This window comes from Acomys minous (assembly GCF_964271855.1).
Source record: "Acomys minous genome assembly, chromosome: 3".
Lineage (NCBI taxonomy): Eukaryota > Metazoa > Chordata > Mammalia > Rodentia > Muridae > Acomys > Acomys minous.
In genome coordinates, this window is record NC_140485.1 from 136,385,771 (window position 1) to 136,398,063 (window position 12,293).

General features: G+C 46.0%; 1 protein-coding gene across 7 annotated transcripts in view; it reads left to right on the forward strand.

The window, feature by feature from the left end:
- ARID1B (AT-rich interaction domain 1B) overlaps positions 1-12,293 on the forward strand; it is a 356,628-nt gene that overhangs the window by 242,021 nt on the left and 102,314 nt on the right. For all 7 annotated transcript variants that reach the window (XM_084777436.1, XM_084777433.1, XM_084777431.1 and 4 more), the window contains one exon: positions 7,776-8,019. In XM_084777436.1, the coding sequence (XP_084633562.1) occupies positions 7,776-8,019 (244 nt within the window). The remainder of the gene's footprint in view (positions 1-7,775; positions 8,020-12,293) is intronic.

Below are 12,293 nucleotides of genomic sequence, written 5' to 3' on the forward strand. Positions count from 1 at the left end.
CTCAGAACACATGGGTCATTAATATTTATAGGTTCATACCTGGCAGTGATGTTTACAAAACATCAAACCATAGTCCAGAGCCATCCTCCACTTAAGTGGCGGCCTCCCTGTTACAACCTGGTGACCCAGAGTCGCCCATGGTTTTAGAGTAGAATATAGAATATTAAAGGTGTGGTTGCTCGTAGCCAGCTTTATCCACTGCCTGACGTCCTGAGATGTCAGACTCATTTTGTACGTTGATTCTTAGAGCCCTGTACACTTACGAACACCGCAGTTCAGAGAGCACATAGCTATTTAACTAAGTTCTCAGCATATCAGCCCTTGCTCTCTTACTGTTTTCATGTTTGTTTAATTCTGTATATTTCTAAAACACGTTAGTTTGGGGAAAATGCAGATTCATCATTGGTACCTAGAATTTTATTCTTTAGTTTTTAAATTTTCCTACCTGGCACCCCATTTCACCCTGTGACCTCTTCCATGAGAATATTAAAGACAACCTCTAGCTGGGCCCTTCTTGCGTCCCTACTCTCTAAGAATCAAACGTCTCCCCCCCGTGAAATAGCAGAGCCCATGAGAGTTCCCCTCCAGCAGCCGCCCCGGTGGCTTCAGCCACCCCACTCCCTACTCAGTGAACACAGATCTTTAGCCTGCACCCTCCACAGTCATGCACTCCAGATGCCTCTTGCTTTCTGGCCCTGGCTCTCCCTACCCCAGGTGCCCACCTTTCTCCCCCTGCCCCCTCCCTCCAGAACTCTACTGTCTCTAAGAGTGGCCCCCAAGAAGTATCCCTTTGCAAAAACACACCATTGTGTTTGCTAGGTACATATCACCCTCTCCCCTCTCCCACCTGACCCCTCCCACCTGACCCCTCCCACCTGGCCCCTCCCACCTGGCCCCTCCCACCTGACGCCCTCCACCATAGAAATTGATGCTTTTTACCAGTTTGTCTCTCCACTGAAACTTGGTGACAGGGGCTCTAAGTATGTGGATGCCCGCCGACCTGAAAGGATCCATGTGTGCACACTGCCTTCTTGAATTCTGACACCTACTGTACCAGCCACAGCCTTAGGCAGAGCATGTGCCCCAGGTCTTACCATAGTGGCATTTTATTACACAGCTTTGTTTTTATAATCCTATACTCTGCGTGGAAAGCACCACTGCTCTTGAAGCCGTTAAGGACAGCAGTTATTCACACGTGAGCTCTGGTTTTTCACTGCTGGCTTAGGCTTTGATTGAAGAATGGGAGGGGTCTAAGGAATTGGTGACAAATATTGGGGAGGAAGAACAATGGTGAGCTCATCAAACAGTACGCTGGGGTTTATCCCAGTGAGGAAATAACTGTAATAGCCCAGGTGCCAAATCGAGGCAGGAGGGTTGAGTCATTGCTAACACTTAGAATTATTTACAAGACTATTCCCAGGCACTTTAACAAAGGGGAAGGTTACTTCCAGATGCAGGTTAATTTCAAAGTTCACGCAACCAAAGTTATAAACTCTTTTACTAAGTTGGCTTTTAATCTCACTGTGTGCTGAGTTAAAAAGGCCTATATGTTGCTCTTTGTAGCCAACACATCTGGAGATGGTTATTAGTCATGGAAGAACAGGGCATCGCTTGGAGTGAGTTCAAACTGGGAGTATTTTTGTGACCCCCCCCTCCCCCAAAGGCACGTGCAGTGAGAAACATTCCCTTTACACATCACATGTTCCATGGCTATGGCCCAGCCTCTGAATCTGCGACGGCAGCGTGTTTCATGTTATGGTTGTTCAACTGCAGCTGGAGAGATAGCTCAGCAAAGAGCTTGCTGGGTAGGCATAGAAACCTGAGTCCAGATCCTCAACTCCCACGCAAAAATCGAGGCACTGTGGACACAGATTGTGGGGCTTGACAGTCAGCTACACACCCGGTGAGCTTCCGAGTCAGCAGAGACCCTGTCTCAAAGACTAAACAGCGATGGAGGGAGATATGTGACGCCAAGCACGGCCTCTGCATGCAGTTGCATCTGCACATACGGCTGGGGGTGGGGGGCGGGGAGAGAGATTTCACCCTCAAGCCTTTAAGAATAGCTGCTATTTATTCTTTTACAATTGTATAGTATGTATTTTGCTCATAATCTCCCCCCAACCGCTCTTTTTTCCCAAAGCAAGCCCCTTCCTACTTTTATGTCTCTCTTTTTTGTAACGGTATGCTTACGCCTTAATTCTGCTTTGTATAAAGTGTAAGTTTAGCTCATCTTAGAACTGTGCCCTTAAAAATGAGAATTACCCACAGTGCAATCATTGCTTTAGTAGATCTGCAAATGAGTCAGGGGCAAGTTGTTTCCCAAAGAGGGGCTCTTGGCTATCTGCCTTGGCGTGGATTGTGACCCACATTTCCCATGTAGTTCCCTTGGCTTTGTGCTATGTTCTTCTCCTCGGTGGTGTTTGCAGTATTTTTTCCAGCTCACCCCGTACAGCAATTGGCTATGCATTGTTTATATTGTCCCATAGGATGAAGAGGTAAATTTTTGAAGGTGAAAGTTGGAAGGAGGGTGGTTTTAAGGCTCAGAGCAGTGCTTGGAAGGATTTGCTCTGTGGACTGTCTTCCCGATATCTTTCATGTTTCATGTTGAGACCAGAACTCTGGCTTTTAAAAACCTCATTTGCCATCTAGACAAATGAGCAGCGGGGATTTGGGTAGACTGCTTACAGTGCGGGCTTACACTGCGAGCCTAGGGAAGCCATGGGTTTCTAAGCCACTGAGAGCTTTTTTATTTTGTGTGCCAGATTATTAGCTCAATTTTAATATCAGCTTCAAGGTACATTTGTATCAAATGCTTGAAGTTGTAGTACCAAAATGACCCGGGAAGGTGTGATGCTACTTTATGGAGCTTTTCCAGAGGGCTAAGAAACTAATGAGCCTAGGTCTTTGACCCCCTAGGGTGTTGCTTGGTAGTCAGGCTGAGAATTCATTCATAAAATGTAACAGCTGGGTCTGTAGACCCATGTATGCATGTGCTGGATAGCTGTGTATGGTTTGCCACTGTAGTGCTTATAAATTCAGTCTAATTTGCCCTTGAAGATTCGAATCCCTTAAAGTCAGTGCCCTTAAAGTTAGGGTCTAGTTAAAGGTGTGTGTATGTGTAGGTCATGTTTCTCTGTGTAGTTTCTGTGTGTGTTTCTCTGTGTGTGTTGTGTCTTTGTGGTGTGTGTGTGTGTGTGTGTGTGTGTGTGTGTGTGTGTAGCAAGGTCTTCCTGCTTCTGAAGGAAGATTACTGCGTTTTGAAGAGTTGTGAACTGGCATTTTACCCCATGCCTTAAGCCCCTGGGAAGTCACAATGAGAAATCATTAGCTGTGTCCTATTAAAACCCTGAAATGAGGCCTGTGCCTGTTGCGTTGATTGAAATATCGTCTCTGCTCCTATTTATCCCCTGTCCTCACGGGCACCTAAGCAAGGATGCCCAAATGCGTGCCATGTGGGGCAGCTCACCATCAGGGCTGGTCTCTACAGCAGCTAATTGTACTGAGAGCTGTGGCTTGGAGTATTTGGAAGTTCATTTGCTATCTGAAAATCCATTTATTTAATTAAGCAAGGGAGTACAATTTCCTAGCTTATTCCCAGTTCTCTAAATCAGTATCACATTGCCTGTGTTGACTGAACGTATCCTGGGCTCACATGTGCTAAAAACTGAGCACCATCCCATGAAAGCCAAAGATACTTTGATGTAGCAACTCAAAAAATATTAACATACGTGTTTTCAGGGAGGTTCATATGCAATGGGGAGACATAGAAAACATACACTTAGTGTTCCTTCTTTTCTGTTTGCACGTAGCTCTTTGTGCATACCATCTTCATGGAATTTTCCATGTATTTTGCTTCTGTTATCACATCCGCATAAGGAATCGGGAGCATCGGTGTGCTGCATTACGTCATATCTGTTCGTCCTGTAAAAGGCAGACATGCGTCCTGTTGCTCGGTTGCAGTTCATTCATTGCCCAATCACTTGAGTTAGATTGAGATTGTTCCGTGAGAGGGTGAGGGGTGTGAGGTCACAGTGGTAGGATGGACTTTGCCTTGAAATGGTTTTAAAGTAAAACAAGTGTTGCAGGGTTTTTGTGATGTTTGAGATGGGGACTTTTAAAAATCAATGGACCATTGATAGTGAGCTTACAGTAATTGGTTGTATAGAAAAATCTTCAGTATTCTGCGTAGGTAGCATTAAACAGAAAAAATTAATTTGAATGCAGGACCTCACCACATCAAATTATGATGACAAAGCAGTAACTTTGCTTGCTGTGAGCCCAAGAAGTCATTGCCCGCCCCCTCCCCAAGCACCAGCCTAGTGGGTGCTATGGGACAAGGACTACAGCCTCCACAGAGCCCCACTTCTGTCCCCTGACCTGCCAGCTCCCCCACAAGATGAATGGAAGCACTCTGGCTTGAAGGTGCCTCAGCTGTGAGGAGATGCAGGGCAGTGTCTGCCTTTGCAGGCATCACAGAGCTGATGTACTTACAGGAGAAGGGAGCTGGTGCCCTGCTGACTAATTGTCCTCTGGGGGCGTGTTAACGAGGCTGAGTGCTTAAACCACCGCTGAACTTCCTTTATTAGTGTGCTTTAAGACGGTGCTACGCAGGGATGCCGCAAGGATGTGTAGGGCGGGGGCATTTCTGTAGCATTTACATATAAAAGTTCCGAGAGGGTATAGCAGTAATATAAAAATGATATCTTTTTATTGCTCTTCTGCTGCACCAGGGTCTAGTCAGCACTGACACTCTGATGACATGTGAACACGAAGAACGCCACCGTCTTTATATTTCCCTCTCAATGCTTCTTTGATCAGCCTGTTGAATAACAGAAATGTTTTTGATGCCTTTGCAGCTTGAGTGAGGCTCTCTTAACACCCATACTTGTCGCTTTTTTCAGCAATAATGTGGCTTTTTAAGGGAGGATGGGGAAGAAATTTGTAGGTCATGCAGAGAATTACAAAAATTTATGAGTAGCATTCCAGTTTTTATGAAGGAAGATTTGCATAAAATTATTTAACTACAATTGGAAGCTGAATGTACATTGTTTAACTCTGTTTGGACTGTGGTAGAAAATGATTGTCTGTGTAGCTGTTCAGCAAATTATGTTTTCTGTCAAGGTGTGGGATGAGTCTTTCCTGCTACGGAGATTTCTGTGTGCAGAGTACACTTTAGTCTCGAGGCAGCTCCTGGCTGGGATGTGTGTGGCATGGAGCTCGATTGTGAAGGTCAAAGGACCTCGAGCTTCTCTCTTTTGAACTCAGGAGTCAGGCTCTGCTATGTCACCTCCTCCCAGAAGAGTTTTTCTTTTGTCGCTTTTGCTTTTTTAAAAGAAAACTTGTATGGAAGCCAGTTAGTGAGGCGAGCCCTGCCCTCCCTGTGCGCTGACTAGCCAAACACATTAGGTGGTGGAGAAGAGCTTGGCTCAGTGGAATGGGGCACCGCCACCACCCCGCTCAGGGGTAAAATAAACAAAAGCCATTTGGGCGAGTGTTGTTGCCAGCCCGCTAGGTTCTAGGCCATCCTGTTTGCAGAAAGAACTGTTCTGCAAAGCCGCCTTCTCTTTGTGTATGCATTTCTTTGTTCAGCGCTGAGATTATTCATTCCCAACACAAACCTCGGCATCTCTCAGTCAGTACTTTCAGGAGGTTGTGACACTGTTCCTGGTAAAGTGAGCGTGAGCTGTCGCATGCAGTGACGTCTCCCTGTGGTTCACCTAAAGACCTGTCTAGCTCCTGTACCTAGGCCTTTGCATGGTAAGCATGCTCAGTCACAGCGTCATGGTCAGGACTGAGCGCTGCCTGTGTCTTGTTTTAAGGAAATACAGGGAGGCCACCATTTAAATTCCATACATTTCCAGTATGTTACCAAATACTGCCGTGGGGTGTGTGGTTTTGTTTTGTTTTGTTTCAAGCACTTAAACCTTGTGGGCAGAGCAAAACTGGAACTCACCTTCACTCCGCAGGTCGTTGGTTGCAGGTCCTTGAGTTGGCTACGTGGATTGGGAGGAAGTACCCAGGAGGCAGATACTGAAAAGCTTAGCCCAGGATGCCTGCGCCCTTCCATGCCCACCCTGATCTCAGGCTGGCACTGTGAGAAGTGAGCAGGAAGCCTGGGGTGGAGGAACGGGGTCCCTTTCTCTTAGGACATGTCAGCTTAAATTTTGTTCATGGAACTGTACTAATTGTGTTGGTTGCCAGAAGGCGGCTTATTTCTGAGTTGTGTGGGTGGCATATTACTGGAATAATAACCTTCCTCTATTCCTACCTGGTTTTGTAGAAGCCTGATCTAATTTATAAGATCTAAGTGGGACTATCACTCAGCCAGTCAGTAATCAAGTTTCAATAGGAAGTTTACCAGCTGAGTGTGTACAAAATCACGCATGTCATACGCCTAGAGCAAAAAAATGTTTGTTTTATCTTTGAATTCCGAAAACTAATTCAATTTACTTCCTGTATTTGAGCATTGCTCATACCTTTCCCAGAGGTTAGATATTTTCAGTCTCATCATGTGATTTTTTTCATAAGCACAATTATTTGACTTTAAAGATTACTCTGTATTTTAAACCAGTGTTATTCTTGTCATAAGACTTTTTATGTATGGTCTACAAAGCGAGTCTAGGACAGCCAAGGCTACACAGAGAAACCCTGTCTAAAAAGAAAAAAAAAAGACTTTTTATGCAGTCTCCCTGTTTTTATGGGGCTGACCAGCTGTACTTTATGCTTATTTTTTACCTCTGATAATACTCACTAAAAAGGAAGCACCTGGTACAGCTCACAGTCCTGGGCCCAGGATCTAATCTGGAGTATCTCAACTGCTTACTTTCTGGCTGGGCTGAGGTTCTTTTGAGCCCTGAGCATCTTCCTGATTCAGCCTTGAAAGCTTTCAAGGTCATGCCTGGCTAGAGCAGAGTGGAGCGCTGCAGCTCAGAGCAGCGTGCCCTGGGGTTTGGAATGGCAGCTGAGGCTCTTCCTCTGCATTCCCCTTTCAGTCTCGATGGACCTCACTGAGCTGACCTCCTAGGAGAGCTGCCGCGCCCGCAGGCCCGGGTCTAGTTTTGAGGCATCTGGTGGAAGGGATCCCCTTCCAGGCCTGAAAGCACAGCCCCAAAATTCTTACCCATTGCCGTGTCCTCTTCCATCAGTCTATGTTCCCCTGAGTCGCGTGACCTCAAGCGATTATTACTCCCAAGCCTCAGTTCTGTGGCTCTTTCAAGTGGAGGTTTTAGTAACTCCTTCTGAGGGTGTTGTAGTCAAATTAGATGGTATTAACAGCACAAGTGCACATTGTGTAGCATTAGAACTCATTTCTGATCATATACTGTCAATAGGATTGCGTTTTAAAAAGCAAATACCACTATTTTATTATAATGCTTAAAAATGGGAGAATTTTTCACCACAGAGTTCAGTTATAATTTTGACCAGTATTAGATTACAGCATACCAGCTTGGATTTGCATATGAAGGTTCCCCAAGCCAGTAGCTGCTCAGTTTGTTCATCTTCCTGTAGGACCACTTTTTATTCCACTCCTGTGGAGGAATTCCTTGCTCTGCAGAAGGCTGCCACACACAGAGCTGTGAATAGACCCACAGCTGGGTGCTGGTGGCAGAAGGAGAGCCTTCGAGGGTCACTTGTGAGAGCAAGATGCAGCTTGCCTCATCTTGTAACGGATGCCAGGCCGTTCCCCATTCACACTGTCTCTGAAGGAGTGCCACTGTGCTTTGTGTGTGTCGTGCTCTACGTGTGTGAACACCTGCTTCTCCTTCCTTCCTCAGGACCTGTCTGGCTCCATCGATGACCTCCCCACAGGAACGGAAGCAACTCTGAGCTCAGCAGTCAGTGCATCCGGCTCCACTAGCAGCCAGGGGGATCAGAGCAACCCGGCTCAGTCTCCCTTCTCCCCACACGCGTCACCCCATCTCTCCAGCATCCCCGGAGGACCGTCACCGTCTCCCGTTGGCTCTCCTGTGGGAAGCAACCAATCTCGGTCTGGTCCGATTTCCCCTGCAAGTATTCCAGGTACTGTTGTCCTTAATTGTTTGTCCCTGTGTGAAGACAGGTCTGGCCTCAGCAGCAGCTCTCACACTCTGCCTTGCTAGTCACTCTGGTTTACTCCTTGAACACGTGGCTACAGTTGCACAGTGGGATATAGCAGCATTTCTGTGAAACTTCAGAGTCCCCTTTCTAAAGAGTCTCAACTGATGAAAAAGAAAAGCCCAGCTACTTTAGACAAGATGGGGCATTCAGGGTGATGCAGCTGAAGACTGACCCAACTACTTTCAAATGTTCAGGTTGCCAGAACCAAATTTTTATACAATGAAGATGCTCCGTCAATAATGTCCTGAAAATGAGCCTGCTGACTGGTGTTGACCGTGTATGCTTCTGTTTGATGTGTCTCCTATGGCAGTTATTTCCTCCTGCCTTTTTTTGTTTGTTTTTGTTTTTCAAGACAGGGTTTCTCTGTGTAGCCTTGGCTGTCCTGGCCTAAGTTTGTAGCCCACATCTGCCCCTGTCTCCGAGTGCTGGGATTAAAGCCATAGGCCACCGTACCCAGCGCATTTCCTCATGTCTTATGAATTGATGCTTAGCCTTGTCTGATCAAGGCACACACTGACTATGCCCAGCTATAGTCCAGGGTGCCATGCTGATACCTGTTAACCTTTCTGACAGTTTGTGTTCTTGCTAACTCGGGTGTTCACTTGACATCTGTATCATATGTGTGTGTGTGTCTGTGTCTCTGCATCTGTCTGTGACTGTGTCTTGTTTTCTTGAGGTTCTTAATTGCTTTAACCACGTGCATCTTTCTGGTATTATGTTAACTCCTCAGACCCTCTCAGCTTCCCATTTTCTCATTTCAAACAAGCTAACCATCTCACAGAAGTATATGTAATTTTTTGACATATAACTTTTGCTTCTGTAACACAGGTAGTTCCAGAAATCACATTCCACTTATTTGATAAAATGAGATTGAACATCTAGTAAACTTCTTGATAATTTATCATATTCTCCCCCAAAGTCATAGGTGATAATTTTACACTTTATTCCTTTCATATTTTCATAAAATATGCATTATGTAATATTTATAAATATTAGTCATATGGTCATGTGCTATTTATGCAGCGTAATTGTGAATCTCTGTGGACCCACCCTCTTATCTAAGAACTGCAGTGTTAGGGATAAAATGCATCTACTTGCCTGTTCTTTCTAATCCCAGTATCTTCCTCTGCTTCACATATTCTCCATAGAGTTTATCTATTTTTAAAAGAATTTTATTTATTATGTTTTTAGAGTTTATGTTGTTGGTTTTATTTAGTACATTTTTTATAGAAACATACCCTCTTTCGACTAATTGTAGAATTCCATCCAAGCCAGGATACTGTCAGCAGCCACCGTGTACCAGCTCTCAGGGCCAGGGAGGCCCTAGGCAAATCTGAAAACTGGTGTCCTCAGCCCCACTCATGTGATGTGTTCTGCCGTGCCTTTTTTTTTTTTTAATTAAAGGTTATGCTTTTATGATTCTACTGTGGTTTATCAGGAGACACAGCTGAAGTTTGTGTGATTTGGCTAAGGCATTTTGATGTTTCTTTCTTTCCAAAGTACTGATCTAGCCTCACAGTGGTCACAGTAAACCCGCTCTGACCTGTCTCAGCACTGCGGCTGCTCCACTCCTCCAGATCTCTCAAGGAGAGTTTGACATTCAGATGGCTTTTGCTGACGTGACGTAGATGGTTGCCAGAGAGCACTGAGTGGTGGAGAGTAACCCTAACGTGCCGTGAACTCCTGGTGCCGGTGCTGGCAGTCTGTTTACCAGTTCAGGCAGGGCTTGTGTGTTGTGCTCAGTTGTGCTGAGGTTTCGTCCCAGAGCCTGGCTGGATCTCGAGCTGATGCTCCTGCCTCGGCCTCCCCAGGCACAGGGATTGCAATGGTCTGGTCCATGCCAGCTCTGAATGGAAGCTTGAAACTTGTATTTTCATTGATTGCTTTTGGTTGGGCTGTAGAATGGCGTGCCCAACAGACAAGCTCACTTTCTACATAGTCTGGATGGCTGGGCACCAAGCATGAAGCTTCCCGCAGTACAGTGGAAGCGATTGACCTCAGGTCCAGAGGGTAACAGGCGGTTAGTAGGTCGGCGGACAGCACCAGCCCTCCTTCCTCACCACAGCTATGACCAATGAAGGGGAGGTAATACTCTCCAGTTCCCTCTCTTCTGTCAGCTCCTTGTCCAGTGGGAAACTTCTGCCATGTGAGGAGTGGTCTGCTTTACTCCAGAGGCCACAGCAGAAGGGTGAGTTTGAGTCTAGCCTAGGCTTTGTAGCACACCCCATCCCTAAAAGCAAGGGCTTAGGATATAGCTCAGGAGTACCACAAGATTCTACGTTCAACCTCAACATTGCAATAAAAGTAAATAAATGGAAAAAATTTAAATAAAAAGCACCTTCCAGCTATCTCAGGAAGGCTGTAAGAGCAAAACGTGTTTTTCAGGCAGGGGAGCAGTGCTGACTGCTGTACTTCTCCTCACTCTGCTCTGCAGCTCGGCATCACTGTCACCATCCAGCGGCCACTTAGTCCTGAGAAAGACCGGAAAAGTTCTTCTGGGTCTGCTGGTGACTTTCTAAGTCACTTCCTGGTGATCTCTGCCTCTTATAAAGATGCACCGTACACTCTTGGTTGTGTAAAATGTGATACATACACATACACACACACACACACAACATTTCTCGTTATTCTAAGTGGAACAACTGCCTAGAAAATGTAGTGAGGAAATTTGACATTTATCCTACTCTCCCCCGGGGGAAATAGTGATGTCACCTCTTCCTTGAGCCATGTCTTAGCTGAGGAACCTTGAGCAAGCTGCTAAGTGCTTCTGGCTTCAGTTTCTTAAACTCTAACATGTCACATCTCATATAGTTAGCACACAGATCCACGGGACTGTGACACAGTACAGACATGGGGTGCTCCCCAGCTGACACTTGGACTAGTCTGGTGAGCCTTGCCAGAGCATCGCAGTGGGCCTGGGCAGCCTTTCCCACTTCTTCATCTTCATTGAACACTGCCACGCGCATCTCAGAATGTTTGTGTGTGAAGCTTCTCTTCTGGTTTGCTTTCTGTTGCTGGAATAAACACCATGACACATGCACACCACCCTACCCCCCAAAAGAAAAAACAGGAGAGAAAAGGGTTGGCTCCATGCTGGACATTACAGTCCATCGAGGGAATCCGAGGCGGGAGCTGAAGGTAGTGGCTTGAATCAGAAGCCATGAAAGATTGCTGTTTGCTGGTTCGCTCCCTGGCTTATATTCAGCTGCCTTTATTTTATCGCCTAGGCTACCTACGGAGGGATGGAACCACCACAGGGGCTGGGCCCTCCTATATCAGTTAGTGGTCAGTTCCTCTCGTGTGTGGCCACAGGTCAGTCTGACAGAGGCAGTTCCTCAACTTAGGCTTCTTCTTCCCCTGTGTGTCAAGTTGGTAACGACGATTAGCTATTACATGTCTGCCCCTTGTCAAATCAACATACAAATGCATCATTGTTAAACCATAGCCCTTCCTTACTTGTTTGTCCCCAAGAGCTCATGTTAACTAGAATATAAAATAAAGTATAACTTTAAAAGTCCCACAGTCTTTAAAAAAGAAAAAAAAAAGTCCAGCCGGAAGGTAGAGGCATACGCCGTTATTCCCAGCACTTAGAAGGTAGAAGCAGGAGGCCAGTTTGTGAGTTGGAGGCCAGCCTGGTCTACAGAGCGAGTTCCAGGACAGCTAGAGCTGTTTACATCCCATCCCCTAGCTGAGCACTACTGTAAGATAAAAAACAGGAAAGGATTAGGGCAGTTAGAACCAAAGCAAAATCCAACAGTATAAAAACTGTCAGTGTCTGACATATGGGGTTCATTCCTGATCCTCTGGTCTCCATCCTCTGGTTCTGCCATCAACAGCACACAGCTTGTCTCAGGTCTAGACCAGCTCTGCTCCATACCTGCTGCTGCCCTGGAAGATCATCCAACAGTTTGACACCTCTGATATCCTAGGGTCACCATTGCAGCAAAATTTGCACCTTCACAGTGGCCTCTCCTGTTCCTTCTCCAGGGATTGAAACCCTTCCATATTTTGCTTTTCTCTATGACCAATCAATCTTGAGTCTCTCATGCTTTCACAGTCAGTGCCTCATGGGAGACAATACATTGTCAAGCTTGACTGCCATCTTGGAATGCAGCATTACCAAGCGTACTCTCAGGACCACTGCCCTACGATGACCCTGAGGATATACTTCCAACATCCCCCCCCCCTTGGTGCTG